The sequence below is a fragment of the Poecilia formosa genome, unplaced genomic scaffold, assembly GCF_000485575.1.
Source record: "Poecilia formosa unplaced genomic scaffold, Poecilia_formosa-5.1.2 Scaffold17, whole genome shotgun sequence".
Classification (NCBI taxonomy): Eukaryota; Metazoa; Chordata; class Actinopteri; order Cyprinodontiformes; family Poeciliidae; genus Poecilia; species Poecilia formosa.
In genome coordinates, this window is record NW_006799956.1 from 1,087,557 (window position 1) to 1,114,888 (window position 27,332).

At 40.5% G+C, this 27,332-nt stretch overlaps 1 protein-coding gene across 1 annotated transcript in view; it reads right to left on the reverse strand.

The window, feature by feature from the left end:
• Nucleotides 1-27,332, reverse strand: part of nell2a (neural EGFL like 2a) — a 102,333-nt gene that overhangs the window by 66,764 nt on the left and 8,237 nt on the right. Inside the window, exons 3-12 of the mRNA XM_007546698.2 lie at nucleotides 21,837-21,987; nucleotides 20,030-20,203; nucleotides 18,359-18,455; nucleotides 14,314-14,386; nucleotides 13,686-13,768; nucleotides 12,087-12,215; nucleotides 8,579-8,681; nucleotides 3,852-3,943; nucleotides 1,276-1,381; nucleotides 728-856 (exon numbers count right to left, since the gene is read on the reverse strand). Coding sequence (XP_007546760.1) covers nucleotides 728-856; nucleotides 1,276-1,381; nucleotides 3,852-3,943; nucleotides 8,579-8,681; nucleotides 12,087-12,215; nucleotides 13,686-13,768; nucleotides 14,314-14,386; nucleotides 18,359-18,455; nucleotides 20,030-20,203; nucleotides 21,837-21,987 — 1,137 coding nt within the window. The remainder of the gene's footprint in view (nucleotides 1-727; nucleotides 857-1,275; nucleotides 1,382-3,851; nucleotides 3,944-8,578; nucleotides 8,682-12,086; nucleotides 12,216-13,685; nucleotides 13,769-14,313; nucleotides 14,387-18,358; nucleotides 18,456-20,029; nucleotides 20,204-21,836; nucleotides 21,988-27,332) is intronic.

A 27,332-nucleotide genomic window follows, 5' to 3' on the forward strand; every position in this document is an offset into this window, starting at 1 on the left:
GCTCTGTATCGTTGGCCATTGAAGTACTTAAAGTCTTCTGCATTCTTCAAGGGCTTCACCTTCAAAACTGCTTTTTTATAGAACCAGCAAACAAATGCAGTAAACACGCACTACTGCTTGTGCTGTCAATGACGCATATCTCTGCAATGATCTCTGCAATTTGAAGAGTAAGTGTCATAAATTTTAAGGCACAGGCAACAATGTGTTACCTGGAATGTGGGTAAAGACACCAAACCTATTACAGCCCAACCGCTTGAATCATTTTTCTTCCACCTTGCACTACTGTACACTACTTCCAAATAAAACGCAGCTAAGTGTTTGGCTTTAATATCAGGAATTGCAGAAAAGTTGAAGTGTCTTGAACACTTTGTAAGCCACAATACACACGTCCTCCTCACTAACTCGCTTCGATTTTCCACCTTCTTATTTCAATGTCACCCATGCTGTTATATTTGTCTGCTGTCATGGATGATGCACAGGGTTATCCTGAGCCAGAACTGCCCTGTAAATCTTTGGGTGTAAAAATAACATTAGTTTCACAATGCCACCTTCTTCCCAGAGGGCACTCTTTTCTTTTCTTTTTTTTTTTTACCCATACGACCTTTTCAAATGCGACTCACGCACATTAACACAAACAAGAAGAAAGAAAGCCTTGAATGCCCTCTCGTGTAGGGCAAACTAACTTCGGCTTAAAGCCGGGGTGTTGTTATTCAGAGCCCCGTCGTACCTTCGCAGTAGGCGTTATCATCGCGCAGCGGGCGGAAGCCGTCCTTACAGACGCAGCAGTCTCCTGCCTCCAGGTTCACGCAGTCGGAGTGCTCCGTGCAGCCGTGGCCCTCTGAGCAGAAGTCATGACCTGCAGCAGGCGCGCATCCGCAAAGGTCGAAACACACAGAGGAGACGGGAGGAAAGGTTGTGCTTCAGGATCATGTATTTTGCTTTGTGGTGTTTTAACTGTCGAGTCTCTTACTGGCATACTTAGGCAAAAACACTAGTAGTTGCTCTAGAAACTAAAGAAAATGTTAAAAATGTGTATTTTCTACATGTCAGTTTTCACCAGAAAAAGTAATCAGTATATGGGAGTCTTTTCTTAATAAATAAATGTTCCCAAATTGTTTTTTTGTTTTTTTTATGTATGATTTTTTTATGGGTGTTTTAAACATCTTTCCCAAATGTAGACGACACTCAACAATAAAACTCCTGGTCTATCTGGTTATCATTACTGCAGAATAACGGGCTGGCTAAAGAATTTACAGCAAGAACAATCTCCCGTACCTCTGCAGACTTTACAGCATCTGCTGCTCAACGTGATTTGCTCCGACTCCGGGCAGCTGAGTTCAGGACAGGGATCGGTGGGGACGACCCGATGCATGCTTCGCTCCTGTGAAGGGCACATCAAAATCCCCATGAGCTACTTCTCAGGTGAACTCTGCTATCCTCCTTCATTTTCTCAGGTCCTGAGGATAATTATGTAGGTAATTATTCATCTATTGTGTTTCCTTTTCCAATGTTCCGCTCTCCCTCTTCCTCCTACGTTCATTACAGTCCAATTACGGATTGGGCCACTCAGAGATTTTTCTTTTTTTTTTTTAACCCCCGAATCTATGTTTGGAGGTGAGAAAAAGAAATAGTGTGTCTTTATTAAAGGAGACAAATGGTGAATCAAACATTTGGATTAAGTCTGCATTTAGTCAGTGTGTGAAACTGATTAGAGGTTATCTTTCCCCCACATGCCTGTAGCCAGCTTCCCTAATGATCTAATCTGTGCGCGTCCCACTGATGCTAATTTGGACTCATTAAAATTCTGAGATAGCGAGGATGACAACAATCAAACATCTCAATCAAACAAACGTTTTACTTCATCTTCAGATGGTCTCCTGGTAAAAGCTGTCTGTGATGTTTCAGTTCATCGTAGTCCTGTGTGAAATCCTGCTAAACTTTTCTCCAAAACATCTAAACAAAAAAAAAAAAAGTTTCCCTGCTAGCAGTACTTCTCGCCAGCCACCCTAAAAACCTCCGCCATCTTTCGCAGCCAGCAGGCAGACAGAAGATCAGAGGCATGACAAGCAGCTGTCAGGGGGAGCCCGGAGAAGTTTGCCGCGGTGGGCTGACTGACAGCCCTCCCCTTCCCCATTTCTTTGATCTGCCGGGGGGCTGCCAGTCATTTTTGCGGGGACTACAGATGGGCCAGGTGTGGTGCGAGCGAGCGAGCCAGACAGCTGTCTGGAGCGGCTCATTCCAGCGGTTCACTGGAACCCAGGAATCGGTTGGTTTGTTACGGCGCAGACGGGTGATTAAAACTTCAGATCACTTTTCTGTGATTGATTGAGCCTGTCTGGTGCAACGCCATCAAGTGAAGTACTCCCAAAAGTGAGCAACGCACCCATCTGGTGCGGCAGGCGGACAAAAGTTAAACATTTTGAATAATTACTTAATAGAACTAATTTGAGTCAACATCGTGTCTGATGACTGGCTTTGAAAAACGGCTGCAGTCGATGACAGACGCACCGCTGAGGAGCTGAGCTCAGCTGAGCTCAGCTGAGCCTCTTGTCTACTGCAAGGCACAACTCAGCCGAAGTAGACATGTGAATTTGGAGCAATTTTTCATGACGGTAAAGGTAGGGGAGCTTCTAACACATATATGAAAACACAATAGGAATGAGAGCAGTCGGGTTAAATTGCCTTGGTCTGATTATTTTCTAACACCCTTGATTTTCAGTTGCTGTTTGATTCATTTGACACTATTTTTGCAAACAGACTAAATGAAATTCTGCAATTGCTGCATGTTGGTTTCACGTTACATATCGGTCTGAATAAAGTGGACCAATCATGTCGGGTTCCTTTTCTCCTTTTCTGTCAGTATCCAAGGAGATCCTCGGGGCTCCTAGTGTGGAGAACTAAAATCATTCTTCATTTTCGACACAAATAACCTTTGTGATAAGTTATCAAACTTCAAATTTACATTTTATCCAAATGAAACAATGATGTTGGCTTACATCAATAGTTCACTGGATTTTTTCCAGTTGACTTTGGATGTTCGCTTCAGATTAGCCCAACTTAACGTTTTGCTAAATACACAGGAAAAAAAAGATATTTCCAAGGGGTAAAAGTTACTGAAATTAAAATTAATCAAATGGCCAAAATTAAGGTGGCAAAATCTTATAAGAACGTGGGAACTATTGTCAATATTCTGTTTGATTTTTAGCATATTTTGGCGCCTTTGTGACCAGTTCTCCCTTGAAATCGATATTTTAGTATTAAGACTTTTATCTGGATTAATGAAGGATATAATAACAGCAACAGAGGTTTGTGTAAATGTGTTCTACATAAAAACCAAACCAGTGATCTCAGATTTCCACTCTGCTTTTTTGTTTTGTTGTGACCCTGTGTTCTGACTTCTTTCTTTGTTTTGTGTCTCTAGGAGTTAAATGTGGCCGAGTAAATGTTTCTGGTGTGTGAAGATTCAGAGCAGTGAGGGGGTTTAGAGTGACTCCACTTCACCTTAGCGTGAATGCTGATGTCTGTAGCTAAAGAAAGAAGATCACGGTTAAGTGAAGCAGCACATTGCAGAGCTTAGAAAAAGTTGTTTGGGACAAAGAAGGCCAGCAAAATTAGCTCAAGCAGAAAAAGCAGCTCGGTAAGCCCGAATTTCGTAAAGCTAGACCACTTTGGATATGCAATAAGCATTTAGTCAGACAGCATACTGCACACTGTGACACAGACATCGATGACGTAATAGCTACGACCTGAGTTACGGCCCAATTTTCTTTCAGGGGAGGATTTTGATTCAATTCTTTTCACTAAACAGGGTGCAGTGCGTGTTTCTGAGTATATGTGCTGACTTGACTTACCCGGCATTCAAACAGCAGGCACCTGCCAGAAGAGTCGCGCACAGCCTTCTGATCTCCCTCCACCAACTCTCTTCCACCAAACAGGCAGACAGCTGGTGGGAGAAACACACACACACATACGCGCACACGCACACACACACACACACACACACACACACACACACACACACATAAATGAACTGAAGAAGGCGCACTATACAAGTAAAAAAAGACTTAAGAGCCCAACTTCACATTTTTTGATGTTATACTTAAGATAAGGATCTGCCTTTTTTTTCCCTACGTACGGCATGTCAACAAGAAGATGTGAGCTAGCAAAAAATATTTTGTTACATTACCTAATTATTATTATTATTTTCTCTTTCTTTTAGGTAAAGAACAGCTTGAATTATTCTGTGCAAACATGTTTTCACTGTTTCATAGACCAGAGCAAACAAATGGAAAAAACAAAACTTTAAAATAGTCTGAGCTCAACAGGAACAGCAAAGCTAGTTTCCCACTAACCCCACGACTGGACAGGAACAGTCAAAATGGGTAAATAAACAGTTTAAAGAATAAGATATGTGCCTTGTCTGTAAATAGCTTAAGGTAATGCTCCAACGCATCCACTGGAACTAATACAGTCCATGCACCAAAAGACTGAAATGTCTGAATTCGTTTTGTTTTGTGGTAAATTAGCTGAGATGGGACAAAGTTCCCGGATTTAAAACTGAGGCCTGAGGTTGAATAACATTTTAATTGATAAAAAGTATCATGTTTGTTCCTGGGGATTAACGTGAATAAATCCCTAATCTGACTTTTGGTAAAGTCATAACGTAACGGTTTGGTGACCTAAACTACAAAACAACAACTAGGGAAAAATTAGGCTTTATTTTTTCTTACGTTTTGCGTTTCTCCCCAAATTTCCCAACACCGAAGCCAGAGCTGCTTAACATGCCTGACATATTCCGTTCTTATCATCAGAAGCTCCTTTAAGCTTTTTAAAGCCTCAGGTAAATGAGAGTCAGACCAAATCAAGCATGTTAAACCCAATTAAGAAGTGCGACAGAAGAAGTGATGACATAGTTAATGTGTTGAGAGAGAAAAGCACTTCCCGGCGTCGCCTTAACGAGAATCTGTTTTAAATAATGAAAGAGGCCGGAGAGAGGGCGGAGGGGGCGCTGCGCAACAACGACGTGGGTAGAAAGAGCCACGGCTTGATGACGCGCCGGTGGGGGTCAGACGGGTTCAGGCTGATGCGAGGGGCAGGGATGATTGACACCACCGGTTGGGTACCATCACGGAGCGGTGGACGATGAAAGCGCCGTGCTTGGCAGACAATCGAAAAGGAAAAAGACAAACAAAGTGCAACCCTCTCCCCTGCCAGGCCGAGTAAAATGAGATACGGCTTTAATTTGGAGGACGAATCGTGTCTTTGTTGAGGAGAAATATACGTGGTGCTGCTCTCTCAAAAGCCGCAGCATGCCTCATTAGCTGCGTGCACCTCGTTGAGATGAGTGAGCTCAGGAGTGTTGGGTTTTAAGAGCGATGTGTTTATGTTAAGAGAAACCTTGCTGCAGACAGATTTAGGGTTAAAGTCTAACCGTGCTGCAACCCCCTGAAATGATGCTGAGGCAAGATGCTTAGAGGACGGGACTAATGGCTTCTTTTCTGACCTGAATCTGATCTTATAGCGCCTCTCGCAAAGGCAGCTGAAGAGCGGCAGAGCAAGTGTGTGGGAGTTTGTGACAAGCGAGTTCTCAAATGAAGTCCACTTGCACAACGAGAGAAGTCAAATCCACAAAGGAGTAGACACATTCTGCAGCGGTATTTTCTTCTTTAATTGGTGTGTGAAGGAATATTTCTGAGTGCAGAACCTGGAAATCCTTATCACACGACATTTACATTAAATCTTGATCAACTAAACGTTTTGTATTTTGTGTTGTTTTTTTCAAACAGTGATACTGATAATGATATTGATGTTTTGCATCATTGTCCTGCTTTCTAACATGAGTATGCTCAGACTTAACGTCAAAAACTACTTGCCGTATTTTCTGACAAAAATCTAAATTTAAGGCTCCATGAGAGATGGCAAAATGTTCAGGTCCTATTTTTCAAAACTTCTTGGGGATCAGCAACAACAGTGGCTTTCACCTTCGAATCCTTTCATAAACAACATTTTTGCTCGTCTCCTTCGTGCTTTTGAATAATGAACACAAAACCGGCCCTCTGGTGTTTCGTAGTGATTTTCGTTTGTGACCTCTGTGTGTTCTTGGACTAATACTGGCAATGAGTAACGGCTGCCAAAGTGGTTTACTTTGTTCCAATCACTTAGAAATGGCTTTGTAATCCTTTCCCCACTGACTGATGTCAATGACTTTGTTTCTCATCTGTTCACGGATTTCTTTACATCAGGACATTTGTTGCTTTCAGCCCAATCTGTGTCATCAGACAGGTTCTGTTTAAGCCATATCTTCTTTCCAGCATCAGTCAAGGATTGAACTCAGCTTTCCGAGACAATGGGGGGGGGGAATTACTTTTTCAGACAGCCAGGTAGTTTCAAGTTGCTTTTCCACCATAATAAATGAGCTCATCATCTGAAAAAGTCTCAGGTTTGACTTTGTTAGGTATTAAAATTTGTAAGGTGATTTTAAATGTTTAGGTTGGATATAAAAAGCAAACAGAACAAATCTGACAGGGAGCAAATAGTTCTTCACAGCACTACAAGGGCTTTAATTTAACAAACCCTGGATCAGACAGAGTTAAACTTGCCACTGGCATACAGAGTATCTAAAGGTTTCAGCAAGTCAAATAAAGAAAAGACATGTTTAATGCCAACATGAATCAAATTTAAGACCAAAAAAGTGTAAATATAGGTTATGGCTGAGGAAACTTCCTGAATTACAATCAGGCATACCAATAACTGTGAATTCAGCTTCATGCTTCTCACACTGCATATCACTCTCTACAGCCTTAAGGCCCCATAGTGATCAGGCTAAAAGTTTTTTTGTTTTGTTTTGGGGTTATTTTGCATCTAGTCTTGGATGGGTAGGCAGCATCAGTCAGCCAGTGGCAAAAATGAATGTCGTCCAGCCAACTGCAGATAAATTTACACGACACAGGCACAAAGCTAGCTAGCTATAGCAAGTGTATATTAGTGTTGAGAATAAATAATTTTGTGTTTTCCTTCTATCTCTTTTCTGTAACCTCATACATAAAGACGTCAGCATGGAGAACAGATAATTCTCCACACTAGTAAGAGCTTCCTCAACCACAAAATGCACAGAATGCAATTAAGACATCAGCGTGCGACTCAAACTTTTGCCTGACAGAAAAGTCCCGCGTGAAAAAAAAAGACTACATTAAATATTCCCACCATAACAGAATTTAAGACCTACTATTAGCACATTTAAGGCCAGCTTACATGTTCATTTAGGAATTTAAGACATCTTAAGGCCTTCATTTTTGACTCACAAATTTAAGACTTTAAAGACACGTGGACACCTTGTGATAAGAATTACGCATCTAGCAAAATTAATAATAGACTTTAATTAGTTTAACAAAAAATATTATTTTTGCTGTTTGAACATTTTAAAATGTGATGGGTTGCAACTGTTGTGAAATGTCGCTCAATGAGATAAAAATGTTAAGGTAGTATTGCCTATTCTTCCCTGAGACTAACGGTTTCTTTTCCTGACAGAGCCGAACCTCGTCTTATGTCACGCATGCAAACGAAGTCGGAGAGCAACAGAAGAAGAACGTGGGAGTTGGTAAGGAGCGAGCTCTGAAAAGAAGTCGGCTGGCACTACGTGTGAAGTCAAATCTGCAAAGAAATACTATGCAACCATACATTCTGTATTATTGTATTTTTATGTAAGGTCTGATCTTATATATATATAGATATATATATATATAAGGCTAAGAATAAGAATATAAGCAATTATAAACCTCAGAGTAAGGTAATTAGACTGTATAAACAACATGTAAGCTGGACATTGATCCAGACACTGGCAGTTTTTTTCTAACATTTTACAAAAACATTTTTTTTATTTAGAAAAACTATTCCATGGTGTGAAAGGATAATATCCACTGAAATCCATTTGTAATGAGAGTGGAATTGAGAGAATATGAGATGCAGACTGCTGCTGTGAAGAGGCTAATAAGAGTTCATTGCTCAGCTCAAAGACTTTTGGAAAAGAAAAAAAAAAACCCGACCCTCTTTGTAGCAATGTGATGAAACAGAATTATTTATCCCCACAGCCAGAACGCATGAGCGCTAAAAGTTAAAAAATGGACATTTATGGAGACGCTGCCAAGCGTGCGCCTCATTTTGGGCCTTTAACATTTAACACTTCGCTCCTCTTCACTTTGCTTAGAGCGGCAGCGTGTCGCACCACAAATAGGAAGTACTTTTCATCGCACACAGCGATCCCAGATTCACTGGCTCACGTCTGTGTGACTGCTGGCCATCTGTGTTTTGAAGCCAGCTTGTGAATAATTGATTGGTCCGCGTATATGCCGGAAGGACGGACTCATCTCGAGGGACATGTTAGGATGTAGCTTAGCAACACGGTGGAGCCCCGGTCAATTGTCAGGCAGCCCTGGTGGAGGCGTTGTGTTTGCTCTCTGGATCTGCTTGTGGAGGCTGTTCCGCTCTGATCTGGAGTGTGTGTGTGCGTGTGTGCCCGAGCTGTAGCGTCCGTGCTTTCGTAAGTGTAGGAAGGTGCAGAGGTTAAGAGTACTCCACTTACGCAGGCACTCCTTGCAGCAGGCTCCCTTCACGTAGGCAGGAGTCGTGCCTGCCGGGCACTGAGGGGGAGGGCAGGAGATGGCCTCGCATTGCACCGTGCCGTTCTGCAGGAGACACAAAAATCACGTTGTTTGAACGGTGACCAAACAACCACAGCCCCCATCAAACTCCCCGTGTCGACTTCTTAAAATATACAGCGCTGCGCGCCAGTGTGCAAACCCTGCCTGGTTGCATCGCCTCCAAGCAGCCTCCCTTGTTCCTGCTGTGGAAGAGCAACCTAACAGAATGATGCTGCCACTACCATATGTCACGGTACGGATGGCTGCTACAGGGTGACGAGAATCTGAGCAGTGTTTTTGAACGTGAGCAAAAATATTCAACTCGTGGCTTTTGATTTGACTTTGCTTGAAGAGAGAACCGTCTTCCATATGTGTGTTGTAGCCAGCTACAAACCAACCACAGCAGCCTTCTTTAGATTAAATTACAAAAAGGTGAACTCTATTTACTGACTGACTTCTGGGAAAAAATTGGTACAGATTTCATTTAAGGGTATCAGAGTAAATTACACCAAATGCATAGGGTTTTTATTTAACATTGCAAAAACATACAATCTTGCCAAGTATTTTTGGTTCTAGTGAAAGTATCTTGGTGCACTTGAAATAAGACAAAACTAGTTTTACAAGTGACTTTTCAGCAACAAACAGGAGATTGGTTCAAGCTAATAATAATAATGAAAAAGTACTAGTAATAAGTGCCAGTTGAACAACACATTTTAACTCCACTTGGACTTGATCTTGTTCAACTGGCAGATTATTTCACTAATAACTAGTAATTTTTCATCAATATTAAGGATTTATTGACCTAAAACAAGTTCCCGTATTTCGCTGAAAAGTTACTTATAAGTTGGTTTCATCTTATTTCAAGTGTACTAAGGTATTTCCTTAGTACACTTGAAATACACTTAGTACACTTGGTCTACTTACTCTGGAAAGTAGACCAAAAATATTTAGTATGATTTTTATGTTTCTGCAGTGTGTGAGAAGTTCTTAGAATGAGATAGCAATCGCTTTGCCTACTTCACGAACTATGTCGTGATGACCTTTTCCACATAAGATCCCGATAAAAACTCAGAACCAACTCTGAACTGAGGAAGGAACTGACTGTATGAAGGAGCTGGAGGAGGCTTCAGCCAATCAAAAAGTTGTTGCGCTCGCAACAACTTTGCTCACTTTAATCTACCAGATTTGAGATAAAACTGCTCAACTTTAAGCTTCCTATTTTCCACGAGTTATTTTGATTCATGTGGGTTAATGCCTTGCAAACAGCTGCACAATGCTATTCCCAAACCCATTCATGAGAACAGCATGAGTAATTCAAAACAACCTGGTTGCTTTGATGAAACCCACACATCCTTAAAGCAAGTCTGCAGTGGCGTTCACAAATACCGCCTGCTGTTTTAACTAACCTAAATAAATTGGCATTTGAGCATTTCTTAGCAGGAAGATAATGTGAATTGGGTTGTTAAACTGTTCTGCTGCGACAGAGTCCTCCACATAAAGATCAGCAAACAACAGGGAGAGGATCAAACATTTACCTGATAAGACAATTTCAGCGGGTCTCCAAGCTGGTTCTCAAACCAGTTATTGTACAGAACCAGTAAAGAACTGGCCCATATTGTTGGTTTAGCAATGGAATAAGGTTGGACAACCATTTTAAAGTTCTACAGCAAAGCCTGAACCCTTGATTCTTTTGAACACCAGAGTTCAGCACAATAAGCACACTTTAGTTAAAAGAAAAATATTGTATTTTCCGGACTATGGAGCACACCATACCATAAGCCGCAGCTACAAATTAAAAAAGAAAAAAAGAAAGAAAACTGGAAATGTACATATATAAGCCGCTGGGATCTCCGCCGCTCTCAGTTTTCCATAAGGACCCAGCAGAGGGCAGCAGAGGGCTGCGTCCTAATCAACCTGCTGGATTTATTAAGGAGCAGTCCTTCTCTCCAAAGCCGGACCATAGGTTTGTTCACGCCGAGTTTACGTGCAGCGGCTCTATTTCCTTCCTGTACTGCCAGATCGCTAACCTTCAACTTAAAAGCTGCATCATATGAGTTTGAAAACATTTCTTCGTCATACCTGCTGCTAGCATGTTCTTGTTCTAAATCGGGGGTGTCCAGTTTTGACTTCCAATGATTCACTTCCTGCTAAAGCGCCCCCTGGTGGTTGAATAAAAATCCCCAGAAAAGCCGCACCGGGCTGTAAGCGCATGGTTCTAAGCGGGGAAAAAAGTAGCGACTTATAGTCCAAAAAAATACGGTAAATAAATAACTGGTTTGTGAAAGCTATATTTTCTCAGTGCATGCAACACATTCCAGTGGCGTCTACTTTCTGGCTGCTATGCCTGTAATTAACATCGTTTTCACGGCTGAGAGCTCTGTGACAGCAACATCTATGAACCTGATCCACATAATTGATAACATCTTAATGCCTCACCTTTGAATTTTAAAGGTCACATCTAATTGCTGCACATAAGGTAAGCGCATCCCATCTAATTCCTTAATTGCAGCCGGGTAACGGCAAAAACAGCGTCCCTATAACGAATGTAGCTATTCCATTGGTTGAGTGGGTTGAACAAATCCCTGATGGTAATTATCATCTGTCAGGAGCAATTAGGTGCAGCACATTAAGAGATATGTGATTTCTTTCCTCTGTTATTTTTTCTTTCCTCTCTCATTGCATGTTGGTTACCGGTGCGTGAAGGTATCTGATTGGCTGGATCGAGCAGTTCAGTAGCTCCTCGGTGAGAGCCATGTTTCAAAACGGAGCACGCTGACAAACGGTGAAATCTGCTCGCTGATGTGGAACAGGCCCAATATCTCCAGTCATTTATAATTCTTTACACTTTTTATATGGCAAAGTAAATGCCTGGGAGTATAATAATCCAAAGCGGAGTTGTTTGTGTTCAGCGTGGAGCACCATGGGAAGCAGTTTCATTTTTCTGGGGTTAGAAAATCTCATAATGTACTAAAAAAAAAAAAATAAATAAATAAAAAATGGCAATACAAGCAAATGACAGCAATTTGCAGCAGTTCAACATCCAATCGTCTATCCAGCTCCAACATTTGCGAACTCAATCAAACATAAACGTAAAAAGCTAAGTCGTACATTTATAGCAGTGAACATGTGTGCGTCACATATGGATAACTGAGCCGTGTGCTCAGACAACAGCAACACAGACATGATTAAAAATGCATGTTCCCACACGCACACAAACCTCACGCTCTCGCACCTAATTACAGTGTTTATTTGATTACTCACTCAGACATTCGTAAACATAAGAACCAGCCGTAATAAGCAAATAATTTTTGATTATATTCATTCTTTTACACACAGGGAGATTAAATTTGAGTTTTTCTCTCTCTCTCTCCCTCTCACTCACACACACACACACACGCACACACACACACATGCACACACACGCACGCACGTCAAGGTGTGAAGTCCCACCGTGCACGTGCAGTTCCTGCAGCCATCTGTCCAGCCCTCGTCCTCCCTGTAGACGACCCCCTTGACGCTGCAGGTTCTCTCACAATAGCAGCCGTCCAGCCCGTTCATCTTCTCCTCGGCCCTGGACAGCTGCTCGCCCCGCCCGGAAAACACGCAGAAACAAAACATTACGAGCCAAGAACGGAGGATTCCAGTCAGATTCTGTCTGTTTCTACATCCATACGCAGAAACTGGCGCTTCTGACACCTTTCGTGGAATGGAGGGAGGCAAGAAGCAATCTCCTCGTTATTATTATTTTTTTTTTTTTTTGGCAACAGCTTTGCACCGGACATTTACTTTATTTCTCACCAGGATTTACTAAGCAGATTGAACTGTGTGAATAATATCTATGTGAAAGCAATTTGCTGCTTGTTTTTGTTTTAATGTCAATTCTTAAGGCCACAAATACATCAGGTGCAGTGACGTGATCATTGAGAGATTTTTTTTTTTACTTTTTTTTTTGCATTTTTGATTAACAGAGAGATCCAGCTCCTCTGAACTTTAGAATGATTTATCTGACTAAAGACATCAGAATGGTATATTTACATCAGAAAGTGAAACTGTAGATTGTTAAAGCCATTCCAGTGATGTACTCATCTGAAAATAACAATAAATTAATTAACTTTAAAAAAAAATGCCAAAAATGTGAAATAAACACATTTGGTGATGTAGACTACACAAAAATGCCATAAAAATTGTATATAATTATTTTCTGATGATTTCATGTAAGTGAAGGTTCTTTGGTTTTTTTGCGGGGTGCAGCGGTTTGCCTGCTCACCTCCCTCTCACCAGAGTCCCTTGTCTCATTATCAGGGATGTGTAAGTCTGATGGATCGTCTCTATCCTTAATTTATTTAACATCTGTTTATCGACCGTTGCTGTTGAAGCATCTGCTGGTGTTTCCACAATAATAACACTTGTATTCTCTCTCTCTCTCTTTCAAAAAGCGATCACAATTTTAAAGAGAAAATAAATGAATTCTACATTTTCTGCCATGTTTTTGATTTTTTGGAAATGCAAAACAACATCAGGTAGGTTTGTTTTGTTTCTTTCCTTTTTGTTTCCCAGATAGTATTTTTTTGTGCCCTTGGCATGATTCAAACAGCTCTGGTCTTTGAGAATGCACAGCTTTTAGCTCTGGCTGTGATATCGATATATACGCAACTGTCAGCAGGCCAGTTAAATGTGGGCGTCGGCGACAGAGCTGATGTTTTTGCAACTAAATTGAGAATTTCAAAAACATGTGAAAGCTCAGGTTTGCCTAAAAAAGTAGCATCTGCAATTGCCTCCATAAATCTGCTCATCAGTATTTGCATCAGAAGTCAAGCTACTTCAACAAGAAGCTCTGTTCTAACTTAGGGTTATATCTCTAACAGTCTTTTCCACTGATAGAAGAACATTCACAAGTTGATACTTTCTGTTTTGCTTCATTTATTTATTAATTTTTTTGGCAGTTGCAACACTTTGATCCACACCTATAATTATACTCGCTTTGTTAAAAGACTATACGCTCATCTTTTCCAGCAGGATTAAATGTCAAACAGAAACGTGTCACATTACCTTGCTGGATGTTTTCGCCAGGATGTCCTGCAGCTCCATGATTTTCTGCACAAGTCCATGGAAGTCATTGCAGGTTGGACATGCTGGGTCACAAAATACGACACAGAACAATTTTAGACCATATATTCAAATACATTAACTGTACTTTTTTTTTTTTTTTAATTAAATAATCACAAAGCAGGAATAAAGAACTTTCTTCTGTTTTTTGTCTGAAAGCTTCTTAATATGGAAAAGAAAATCATTTGAATAAAACACCTGAACTGTGTAAACAAATTTAAAAGTACAAGCAACACAGATCCAGCGTGAGAAGCAATTTCAACGTGATATGTAAATTATACATATGTGGATATTTGTGCAGAATGAGGATACCCTAAATGTATTATCTGCTGGTGCATTTTGTACAGTTTCACAGAGCATAAACCAGCTGAAGCAACAAGTTTCTCTGTCTCTTGATAGCAGTTGGAACCATTGAAGAAAAAAAAAAAGAAAACATTATCAAAGTTTTATACAACAGGTACCAAGGTTTAAACCAGAAAATAATACAACAGTCAAGTCTCACTAAGTGTAAATTAAATGAGTTGTTATCCTAATAAAATACATTTTCTATAACAAGATGAGAAAGACTTACTTCTGTTCAGATCTGGACACTGTGAGATGTATCCCTGCGGCATCACCAGGATCTCTACGTCCTGCATCACTCCCTGCATGCAGACATATAAGCAGCATTTTCATTAGCTTTCAGTGAACAGAGAGACTGTAAAAATTAGATAACAGAGGCTAATGTTAAGAACCTGATAAAGCTTTCTAAGTAGGCACGGGCCAGTTTCTGGTTTCATGATATTAACACCTTCAAAAGGTTTCTGTTCGTGCAGTTTAAATCCCCTTTGAGCTTTTTCTGGGTTCATAGAGTAGCCTTACTATCCCCCTTTTTCTTTGCGCTGTTAGCTAGCTGCGTTTGATGGCTACATAAAGGTAAACTCCCTGGATTTATTAGAAATGAGGTTGACTTAGCTGCTTAAAACTTTAAAAAAAAATGCTAGCTATTACTCTTTTTAAGGTAACACTGTTTAAAAACAAGTATTTGTGACAAGGTATGAAAGTTAGCATCTGTTTTAGTAAAACACACGGCTAACTGCAGGCTGGCTAGCAGGGCATATAGCACCACTAACTGAGTAGCTAGCCTCAGTGCACAATTCAGTGCAATTCTGGAACAAGTTTTTAAGGTAACACTCTTTAAAAACAAGTATTTGTGACAAGGTATATGAAAGTTACCATCTGTTTTAGCAAAACAAAGAGCTGCAGGCTGGCTAGCAGGGCGCATAGCTGAGTAGCTAACATTCAGTGCAATTCTGGAACAAAGCCTGTTAAGTTAAGAGGCCACAGAAGATCTGTAGCCTTAAAGGAAAATATCCAGACACTATTCATTCAGCCTGACTAAGCTTGGGTTATTTTGAAGAGGAAAGGGCAAAAACTTCAGACTCTGAGTGTGCCAAGCTGAAAGAGGCATAACCTAAAAGACTTGCAGATGTAATTGCTTCAGGAGATGCTTCTCCAAAGCATTGTGGCAGCAGAGCTGATGTCAAATATACATTTCATAGATGGAATTCATTTTTTTTCTTAAATCTGATTTTTTTTTTGTCCCTCCGCCCCCACCCACCACACATTTATGCATCTTTTGTAGGACTTTCACATAAAATCCAAGCATTAACCTTGCAAAATAAGATTGCTAAACTGTTGAAATCTTAAATAGGTGCATGAAAATAAAATCACTTAACTCCAGCTAAAGAAACAAGGTGCAAAAAAAAACATTAAGTCAGCCATGACTCAATAAAAACCTGTTTACTGAACGGATCTCTGGAATTAAACAAGCTAAAGGAAAAGACAGTGAATCTGAGAGCGAGCAAAAACATATTTATCAGTCTGAACGTTACTCGAGAGGTAACCTATCTCCTTGGCTGTTGAATCATCTCATATATGGAGAACAGGAGGAAGTTAGGTTAAAAAAACAATTAGATTGTATGTGAACTTGCTAGTTTTATATGGTGTTTTCTCACATGCATGAACTTTAGGCTCAGAGACTCGGCGTGATGCATAAGACCCAAACTGATAGCCTTTTGTTCTCTGTCCACACCCCAGCCACCCCTTAAACGTACACATCTAAACACAGATACTCAGTTGCCATGGCAACCTGGCCCAGTACACTCCTCGAGAGCGTTTATTACCCCTACAAAAGTGGAGCAGCACAACTTAGGAGAAATTGTTTTTTAAATTGTCTTGCCACTTCAATTTGCTGGCCGTAAATTTAAAATCCAGCCGAAATGACGCGCCGATTTTTCACGAGCGAGTGCTAAAAATGAAAAAGAAAAAAAGAAACGGAAGCAGATAGGGGATCAAAATTGTAATGAAACCACAAAAAAAAAAAGTACATTTGTTGTGGCCACGGTGCAAATTTCATAACCTCCAGCCGCTGTGATGAATTCTGCCTTGAACGACAACATGCAATAGAGTCACAGTGAAGCGTTTAACCAACTAATGTGACAAATTTGTGAGTGAGGTTGAGTAACCGGGTGGATTTATATGAAATCTGTCACATTTTATTGGATCATTTTGGGAGAGCAGAAAGGAAAAGAGCCGTCAGGTGTCTAATAAATGAACTGATGTATGAAAAATCAACCTCCTGGGATATTCTACCGAGCGCTAACGGTAAATGGAAAAATTACATTAAGCATACAGAGAGGAAAAGAGGAATATTTAACTGTTTTAAATATTTATTTTTTCATTTTTAGCGCCATTTAAAACGTAAAAGAACAATTAACCTAAGAAGAAAATCCCCGACCCATTCAGTATTACGATTGCTGTAATTTTAATTCTCCGTAACTGTTCATCTGCTTGGACATTTAAGACAATGAGGAGCAGTCAACCACTTTCTAAACTGATGTGAAAAAAGACGCCATCTGTAGCGAGACAAACTGATCTCAGAGGCTCTCACAAGGCGCACATGGTCCTGATTAAACTTTTTTTTTTTTTTATAAAAAAATAAAAGGTTATTTCATGGCATCAGATGCCATGAAATAAACTTTTATTCACACTTAATGCTCTACAGATTCTGCACAACTGAAATGAAATGAAAATGAAATTGGAAACTTATTCAGTTTTGCCTTCCATTCTAAATATTAGTCAGCTTGTCTTATCTGTGATAATTCTCTGGAGAGAAGGGTTCAAATTGAGCAAACGTCACATCCAGGCATCAGTGCAACTGGGTGAATGTAAGAAGCACTGTAAACATTCTGCCTTCTTTCTATTACTTATTATTTCATATTCAAATTCACAAATGCTTTATTGAGCCCAAAGGGAAATTAAATGTTGTCAATTCAGATCCTACAAAGTGTTATTATTTATGCGATGAGAAAGGGTCTTAATGTTGATTAAAGTGACAGAGTGCTATACTGTTTTAAAACAAATTCAAAATTATTAAGGAGATAACATTTTTAAGCTGTTTTTAGCATCTCAAATTAGCAGTTAGCAATAAAGCAGCAGTTATATGTATTCCTCAGTCAATGACTTCCTTAAGACTGAGATTTTAGAAAGCCTTTCCAAATCCAGCATCTTGACAGAAACAGGATGTAAGGTTATAGGGATGAAACAGAAACTTTGCTGTGCTCAGTTCAGCCTTCCTGTTATTTGCTGAAGGTCTTGTACTCGCTCTCTCCTTCAGAAGACAAATCTCAACATATCACGAAAAAAAGGTTTCCTTTTAATTACCTGATTTCATTTTGAAAAAAAATATATATATTATACCAAAAATATCTAATCTTATTGACAACATTTACACCTAATATCTATGTTGTTATCACAATCTGGCAGCACAAGAGTGATAAAAAAAAAAGTTTATAATTTCATCATCAGCACTCACATTCTCGGTGCCTCATTAGTTATTTTCTCATCACATGCATGCCGTCCATACGTCACATGCCGTGCTAGCAACTAATCAAGACGCACAAAATCAAAGAGGGACGCTGCTGGATGAGATCTGTGGCCGAAACCCATTAACACGGTGAAAACAAGCAATGGGTGAAGTACTCACAGGTACGTATATGCACAAGATCACCACACACAGAGCTGGTCAGAAGCAGACTGACTTTAATAGTAACACCTGGAGGTAGAGTGATATTTCTGCACTGAAGCGTCTCCCCAGGTGAGACATTCTGAAGCACATCGCTGTACGTAAATGGTGATGTACTGTTTGTCTCCGACTGGAAAACAGAACCGTAGATTCTGGGCTTAATGAGCACAGTCCACAGGCTATTTAATGATCTCTCTCCCAAATCAGCATTGTGGGAGTTGCTGAGATAATTGTGCTGGGCTTTGCTGCAGACCAAGGAAAAGAGAACAAACAATGATGAAAATAACAATAATAAAAAAAATCTCTATTTTAATAGAGTGAGTCAAACAACCCCTTCAAATTAAAATGGCAAGCCTTGAGAAATCCATGCAATTAAATCCCAGAGCCGTAATAAATAACCCCAAATGAGACAAATGCAGAATGAGAAGACGAACCAAAATTGGGTTTGGGGAGGAAAGATAGCGCCCGAAGCATTAGCTGCCAGCTAATATGACAGATCAAGACGGGCATCAGCATTAATATATTCTGGGGTGGGGGGAGAAGTGCTGACCTTGAAGAAGCCGTGAGCAGAGTTTCTCTGTCCGAGCCAGAAGGAAGTATCCTCAGGAATGTCCATAAAGGGCGCCTCCACCACCCGTTCATAGATCCTAAAAAAAAAACAAAAGCACAACAGACTTAAAGTTGACATTCTTAAACACACAACTGGTGGCCTTTGCTCTTTTCATGGCATCAGTTTCTCTCCGTGTTGTCGGAGCTGCTCTTTTCATGGCATCAGTTTCTCTCCGTGTTGTCGGAGCTGCTCTTTTAAATCCTCCTGTAAACTTTTTCCCCCCAAAGGACAGCGCAAACAGTCACCGTCTCTCCGCAGCGCACATGGTGACGCCGTCTGCTTCCTTTCGCTGTGCCAAGGTAAGCATCGTCACACGCAAGCTGCAACACCCCCAATAAAATTCATACAACAGGTGCGAATATAAAAAGCGGGACAATTCAAGGTCTCCGTAAAATGGAGGAAGTGAGGTCAGCTTAACTGAAACCTTGGCAACTGCCAATTCGCGTGAAACACTTTTGTGGAAATCAGCAGAGGAGGTTTTTTTTTTGTTTTTTTTTATCAGTTTGACTCACTATTACAGGTCAGCGATGCAGGTTCTGTTATTTGGGACGAGCAATAAAAAGATAAGGTTGCAATCCCTCGAAAGCGTTTCGCCTAAATGTAACGAAAGTTGTGTTTAAATGGGGAAAAACCACTGCAGACGCAAACTGAGCCGAAACCTCGGATGCTTTATTGTTGGCAGCTGATGTGATGATAAAATATATATGGTTTTCTTATCGTCTCAGCTTCTATGTCTGTGTATGATGGAATTTTAGGGCTACGAGAAAAAAATGAAATAAGATTATGAGAATGCTCACAATATTACAAGAATGAAGTCATAATGATAATAAAGTCAAAATAATACAAGTATAAAGTCATAATACGCAATGTGTCCTGCTACTGATGATAATGTGATGCAAATGTGTCAACAGATTAAGTATTTCCTTATTTGTAGAACCAATACCAAAGTATTACTTTGTAATGCTTACTTACTTACTTTTACTTATTTGCTTTGTAGTCTCTACATTCCTCATTTCACCGCAGTTGTGAGACTGACTTTTTTGTGTCGTAGTTTTCATAATATTTCGACTTTATTCTAGTGATATTATGATTTTATTCTCACATTACCACGACTTTGTTCTGGTAGCATGTCGACTCCATTCTCAAATTTCTATGACTTTATTCTCGTACAAGTTTGCAATATCATCACTTTATACTTGTAATATTTTGTCTTTATTCTTGTAATTTTATGGCTTTATTCTCGTAATTGCATCTGCTTTTATTTTCTTACTCCTACCCTAATACGCTGTCATATTTGTAGCATTAATTCCAATGCATACGTTCATTCAAGAGGGATTACACTTTCTACGATTTTTTTTTCACAAAATTGAGTCGTTTCTGTCAGATGCAAAATGGTTTCTCCAATGAATCATTGTGTTAACATTTCAAGCATAGAAATTACAGCTAAAGTTGATTTAAAAAAAAAAAAATCGCGTATCGTTCATTTCACAATTTCCGACGTTTCATTTTACTTTTACGTCAAAAGTTTGCGGCTGCAGCAAGACGAGGAGTGAAATAGTTCAAGGACGAATGTCTCTGTAAGACCCGGTCGACGAATCCCAAAACTCTTACCTGTTGCAGTCGACGTGTAAAATGATGTGGGAGGCGCTGACGGCCACGGACACTTTGTGCCACTGGTCGTCGGCCAGGCTGTAGGGGAACACCTCGGTGTGGTCCTGGTGGCTTTTGGTGCGGTAATGAAGACGCACCTCGCTGCGCTGGCCACTGCTCTCCAGCTCCAGAAACCTAAAAAATTAAAGTAGCACCAGTCACCCATCATGATAAAAAAAAAAAAAACATCCATCCCCATCCATTATCAGTTAAACGCCTCGATCGTTTGAAAATGTGTCCTCAAATTCCTCAGATCAGCAATAGTATTTTAAATGTAAAGCCACCAGCAGCTATACGGCTGGTAGATGCAACATCAGCAGCGACCAACAATGGAGAGCATCTATGTGTTCGGCTGTTTACATTGGAGTATTAGTATTCAAGGAGAATCCTCTTCTCCCCAGCACTGAGATTTACCAACCACAAGACATTAATGAAAAGAGCTGCCAGCACGCACACACACACACACACACACGCACACATCACCTCTGCTTTTAAAGGCAGACTTAGTTAAAGAAAAGTTGCTTCCTGGAAACGCATTCAAAGTAAAAAAAAAAAGAAAAAGAAAGAAAGATGCTCATGAAAGAGTAGCAATAGAACTGATTTATCTGCAAACCACATCTAATAGATTTACTCTCCCCTAGCCATGCATGCACATTAATCCTGGCTCTGGAAGTGCACTCGCTTACACTTCTGATGCTGAATTAGTCCTTGTCACATTTCCAAATGAAACCACGCAGCGCTGCTTTGTAGAATCTGAGCGGCCGGGAAAGCTAATCAGCGGTGGGGGAAAGTCATTAACATCCCTGGGAGCTCTTTGCTCAGGACTGACTTTAATGTACAAACTGTTCAATCAGTGCATTATGTGAAAGTCAGATTGCTGTTCTGATCGTCCAACGGCTCAGCTAGCACAAACTAATAGAAGCATTGGCATACCAGGTGCAGACGGGGTCTGCGGCTCGCGATTACAAACTCCGTGCTTGCAGCGCCTGTGGACGATGACGAATACATCAGCATTTAAATGGAGCTGCTGCGTTTGTTTAGCTAGTGTGTGAAACACGTAGATGCTAACTGATTGCAGACGTTCAGCCTGTTGATATGACTAAATGAGATGTTTTACATTTTGAATGCAACTGCAATTAAGGTCAATTACTTGAATTTATCACAAGTATGTCGCATTTTGGCTACTGTTCAATCATCTACCTCACTAAACTCTTCTTGATCACATGTAATACGTCTTTTCTTAAGTGCACCAGTCCCTCCTGAAGCAAGATCCACACAGCAACCCAAGTTAGGAGTGTGTTCTCAGTCCTCTACATGGACCAGTGGTCATTCTGACCACAGGACGCGTTTTATGAAAAAATAAGGTTGAAGTTTACTTGAAAAACTGTAGATGGATTTTTAATGTTGGGTTTGGAGAAATGGCTTCTTCCTCTCAAAGCAACCGTTCATTCCTGCATTTTTTTTTTACCATTTAAACCTCAAATTTTTAGTTTTGTGTGCTCCTGACCGTGGAAGCGAACGTCAGCAGAACTGGTAGAGGATTTAAAGAAATCAGTCACTGTACAGCTATAAGTGACTGTCAAATGTCTTCTTAACATGTATGTGCATATATCTGCTTTCAACTAGGATGGTAAAACCCTACTTCACAGCTCCACATATACATAACTAATTAACGCTCACACACATCTGAAAAGATTTACAAAGCAGTTCTTATGTATTCCTGCATTGAAATCAAACTGCGAGGGATAAAAAGCTCGTTGGTTTTTACCTGTGCTCAGAATGATGGATGGAGAGAACGACTCCTGAGTTGAGATGATCCTGCTTGAGGGTCGCCAGCACAGTGAACTCATTCTTGCCTTTAAGCTTCTGGACCATCCATTTAGAAACCGCAGCAGGAGCTTTTACCTCCCTGGAGGTTCCTGGAGTGAGAACAGAAAGATTAAAAAAAAAAAAAAACATTTAAAAAGAGACAAATTTAGAGAGATTGGTCTTTAATGAGTACTGACTCATTTCTCTTTAAAACGATGAAGACTAGAAAATATGGCAACTAAGTAAGGCAGGTGTGTGTTGACCTTTGTAAATCAGGAAGTTGCTGAATGAATCTATCTCTATTTTCGATAAGACTAAGCAGCACAGCTCTTCCCATGAGGCTTTCGTAGCGGCTGATTTTTATATATATACACACACAGTTCCATTACAAATAGCTTAGCAACACATTTTTAGGAAAGATAAAAATTATAATAGTAAATAGCTTTAATTCTGTTGTTGCTTCAGGTTTACCAGACTTTCTCCAATCTTTTTCTAACATCTTGTAGAGCTGCAACGCTGATCCGTTCGCAAACTGGACTTCGTTAATCAACACGTTGTTTTTAGAATGGAAAGCAAATGATTGCCCCACATGTGATCATGGATCACATGCCCCACATGTTCATATCAGTTCATTACTCTGCAAAGCATCAAACTAGACCCTACTGTCCAGCAGAATATCGAGCAGAGATATGCAAGACAAGTAAATGTCACACTTTTTTTAAATTCTTCATTTCTTTAGCTAATGGAACATGCTGTTCAAGGTATTAGTATTACTTTTTAATGATCCAGAGCTAAAATATTCCCTATTTCAGAAAATATATCCTATTATATAAATATCTAAGCCTTTTTTTACTGTATTTAAGGGAGTCAGACAAGTTGCAGTATATTCTCCTGGACTTTTCAGCTTGTACGTCCCAGTCAAGCCGAGTTATTGTAAGCGCTAAGTAACTGCTAGTTACACAAAGTGTGACAATTGGCTTAACACTAAAAAAAAAATCAGCGTTGTTGTTCCTTAGTGTTGGCACGACTAAAGGAGAATCAGAAGCTACATTTCCCATAATTTTATTTAGCAGGCTAAGTATCGGACGAGGTGAGCAAAGTGAAATTTCTTAAGTCGTGTATCTAGAAGTGATCTCTGTGAAGATGATGATGATGTGAAGAGACAGTGCCGCAAGATGAACGAGCAAGCTTTTTAAATTTTACATGTGCACAGATGATTTTAAAGTTGAATAAGTCAAGAAATTTGATACCAAGAACTATGAGAGAAAATGTTAAACTTCTGTAAACATTGGAATCAATTTTGCCAGTTCATATAAGTCTCCTAGAGAACTCTGCATAGCTTGTGGCACATTTGTGCAATCAGCCTCTAAAATATCCAAGATGAACCGATAGAAGAAGAAATACAAGAAAAAAGATTAGCTTGAAACGTTGCGCTGCCAGACATCATTTAGCACCAGAATGGACTTGTAAATCACCCAACAAAGCTTCATTTTCTTTGCTCCTCAGGTCCGCAGTAACATAGACTTGCAGACAATTTAATAGCCGCTTCGGGATCTGAGTGTATCCCACATTTACATGCATCCGAAAATTAGAGTAAAAATGTCCGCACACCCGTTGTTCTGCTGTGTTCACCTGTGATAAATGAGAGCCTTTGGTGAGAAATGCACTCACTATTCCTGGACTGCAATTGTTTTTACAAGCTTTGCCATTTTAGCGATGCTCTGGCACGTCAACGGCCACGATCCACTTGACCTTGGCTTGAGTTGCACAGTATGCACCAGTTTCTCTTACAACCAGTGTGACAATGGTCTGTCCGAATATTCTCTTCCCAACTATCGACTGCCTCCTCGGTTATTTGTAAGACCTGACACATGAAACCAGGTAACTTTAGGAGAAGAAGTGAAAAGCTAATAACACTGCAGGAGAGAACTTTTTGCCGGTTGTGTGTCACTCGTTCGTACGCACTTCTCCCAGCCACGTGCCCCCTTTTCTCCTTTCCAACAAAACTTTGTGCAACTTTAATGGAGGCATCCATAAATGATGACGTTTCTCAGAAGTAATCACATCAAAGGGCTCACTTCCAGCTATGGGAAGCGAGCAAGCTAACCCTGGCACACTCGAGCACTCCAGGACGCTGTGGCAGCTTTTCTTCAGCGTATTTAGATTACTTCCAGCTGGTGGGAGTAGCCAATTAACCCGACACAACGCAAGGCTGGAAGCCGGGGCCAGCCATGGAGTCGAAATACAGAGAATAATGAACACGTATATCGGAAAGAATAAAGTATGACTTGGATTTTAAGATTCCGCTGGCATACTTCGGCGTTTTCCCCCTTTTTTTATGCTTAATTTCTGTTCTGTCCAATTTTCTCTACGTTTGTGCTTCGTCAAAGGCTCTCGACAGGAAACGCTTCATGCGTTTCACATCAACAGACATGATCTCTGCCATTGGCTGACGTGGGCCAGATGGTGCAATGACAGCAAAAAGAGTTCTGCCCAGCGTTAATCTGCCGCAATCTGCAGATCCTGCTTAGCAACCAAATCCAAATGGTACTGTTGGAAATAATCTGAGATTAATGGACATTATTTTATCCGAAGCTATAAATAGGTTTCCTTATTTTGTTTTATAATTTTTTTTTTAGCCAGGCCGCAGACTAAACAGTGAGTACCATGACATCTTAATCTTGAGCAAAATAATCACAGTGGGAGCAGGTGTCAGGGCGGGTCCGACACAGACGGGGGGATGGTGAAGACCAGGGAACCTCCAACACTGGGCTCATCCACAATTTGGCAGCCAGGAACATTTGACCCACACGCGTCTGACTTTCGTCACCATCTTTCTACACGTGTAGGGCTAGAGGCTGCGTCAAATGGCACGTTAGTGGATTACAGGGTTGAGGTCGGTTCTCATTTCGCTGCTGCTGTAAGAGTAATCTACATGCAGCTGGCTGTGAAAAGCGCTCAAGATCGAGACAAGCGAAGCAGCCGACGTCTCTGCATTCCTGAAAAACATACATAAGTGCGCGTTTAGAGCTGCGATGACCCAGTCAGCGTTTCGTTGTTGCCAAATCAATGCAGCCCCACTGACAAGGCCTTTGGTCGATTATGTATTGGCAGGCGCCCCGACGGGGCAGCCACCTGCTCCTAACGACCACCCCGATGTGAAAGTCTGACACAAAGCAGCTATAAAAGGATGATTCAGTGCAGCAGATTCCTATCTGAGCATTTAAAATGAAATTCTCGTGATTTATTTTGTACGTTCGTCGACTGGAGTTCTATCAGCTGGCCACAAACCCCAATCCAAATCACATATTTGGAAAACAAAAGTAGTAGTCATACTCCTTTAACTTCCTTTATTTTTTTTTTTATTTGTTTCACTAAATACTCTCCTTGCGTAAAATTTAATCTCAAAATATCTAAAGTCCTTTTGCAAAGGGCTCACGGGTTTGTGAGAGAAATTTAGAGGAGAAATACCTTCATGAACACATCGGAGATCAGAGGTGTGACCTCCCTAGAGGTCATGGAGGACCTTAATAAGGGTCAGGTTCCAAACGGTCATACAAAAATGGGAAAAGGAAGACACAACTGCAGACCTAGCAAGAGATGGCTGTCCAACTAAACTGACAGGCTGAGAAAGTAGCGTATTGATCAGAGAAGCAGCCAAGAGGCCCTTGGAAAAATTTGGAGGAGCCGCAGCAACCCACGGCTCAAGTGGGATAATCTGTCGATGACCACTGCTTCTCAGCACTCCACGAATCTGTTCTTTAGGAAAGAGACATTTCTGAAAGAGACACAAGAGGCCCTGTTTGCATCAAACCAGAAAGTTAAAACAGCAAACAAGCCACGGATGGTTTAGATTCAAGCACATGTACATGTTAAAATGGCCCAGTCAAAGGCCGAACATGAATCCAAGAGAAAATCAACACTTTAAAATTTGTTGTTCACCGATTTATTTTGTTTTATTTAATTTTTTTAAATTCAGTTCAACTGAGCTGTTGTGCACAGAGTAACAGACAAACAATTCAAAGCTGGAAGAGACAAACCCAAGGTGTAATTGTATAATTTTACTTCCACTTCACAAACAAGTGTGACTTTGTATTGGTCCGTCACATTATCATCCCGATGTGGTCGCAATAATTCATGTCAAAAAGTTTATGCATAAATCTACACTTGTGTAAGATTAGGGGTATCTCCGATGCTTGTTTGGTCGGTTTGCTCGGTCGTACATTATGTCTCATATTTCTTCATCTACTAGGAGATATGTTGCTTAAAACAGTCTTTCTAGCTTGCCGCTACTTTTGAAGGCGAATAATGAGGACTTTCGCTGTCAGTCACCTAGTGGTTTCCCAGAACAAAGCAACACCTCCTACAGCTTTCCCACAGCATTTTTGCTAATAAGCAATCTCTCCACCAGTTAAGACCGGGTGAGCCATGAGATGAGATTAAAAACCCAGAGCCAAGACTATTCTGCATTAGATACGCTGTTGAAATCAGACGTGGAAGGAAGACATCATTGCCCTAAAAGAGTCTGAAGCTTTTATTTTCCCAGGATGGATGTTTTCTATTAAAAGGAAGAACCGAACTTGTTGCAAGAGCGAGATATTTTATCTGCTGGATGCACAGGAACGCGCCAAAGCCAGGAGAAAATCTTGCAGGAGGATTCACGGCGACGATAAAACCTCCAAGTCGCAGCAAACACAAAAGCTTTCATTACTGTCAAAGCTCACACACGCTGAGGTAAGTGCATGCCTGGAGATAAACAGGTGCCGACTGGAAAGATGTGCAATAAAAGGGAACTTTTTCACCGCTCTGCAACTACAGAGTCAACATAAAGGAAGAGAACAATGCAGCGAGGAGGGTTTCAGCTGATATGGACACACATCCAGACAAAAACTATATTGAAATGCTGAATGGAGTTCTGGTCAGACTTACCGGGTCATCCTTAATTCAATTTGTACTGATGCTGCAGGGAAACTTTTAACAGTGAATTCTTGTGGCAACATAACATTTGCAGTGCATAAGAGCATAGCGTGACAGTACTTGCAAGATGGTTTCTGACAAAATAGTCAAGATATTTATAGGCGGCAGTGTTAAGAAATAACTCATCGGGAGAAGCCTGGTGTGCACGTTGGAAAGACAGAAAAACAACCAAGCTTCAGACCAACAGCACTGCAGAGAAAGGAGCGACAACGGGAAACAATAACGATTGTCGAATATGTTTTAGAGAAGAGCTCAAAAGTGAGGGGAAAAAAGAGTAGGCTGAAATTAGCTAAGATTTTCAGAGCAAAAGCTGAAAATGATGTTTTAAGCTTTCCTGACAGTAGCACAAAACCTAGCATAACCATGCTAGTGGATCTGAGTTTAACAAAACATTAGCAATGAAATGACCGATGCTCTTTTTGACTGGCTCTTCTGGTGACAGAGAGGTCACATGCGGAAAAATATTTACTTATTAAAA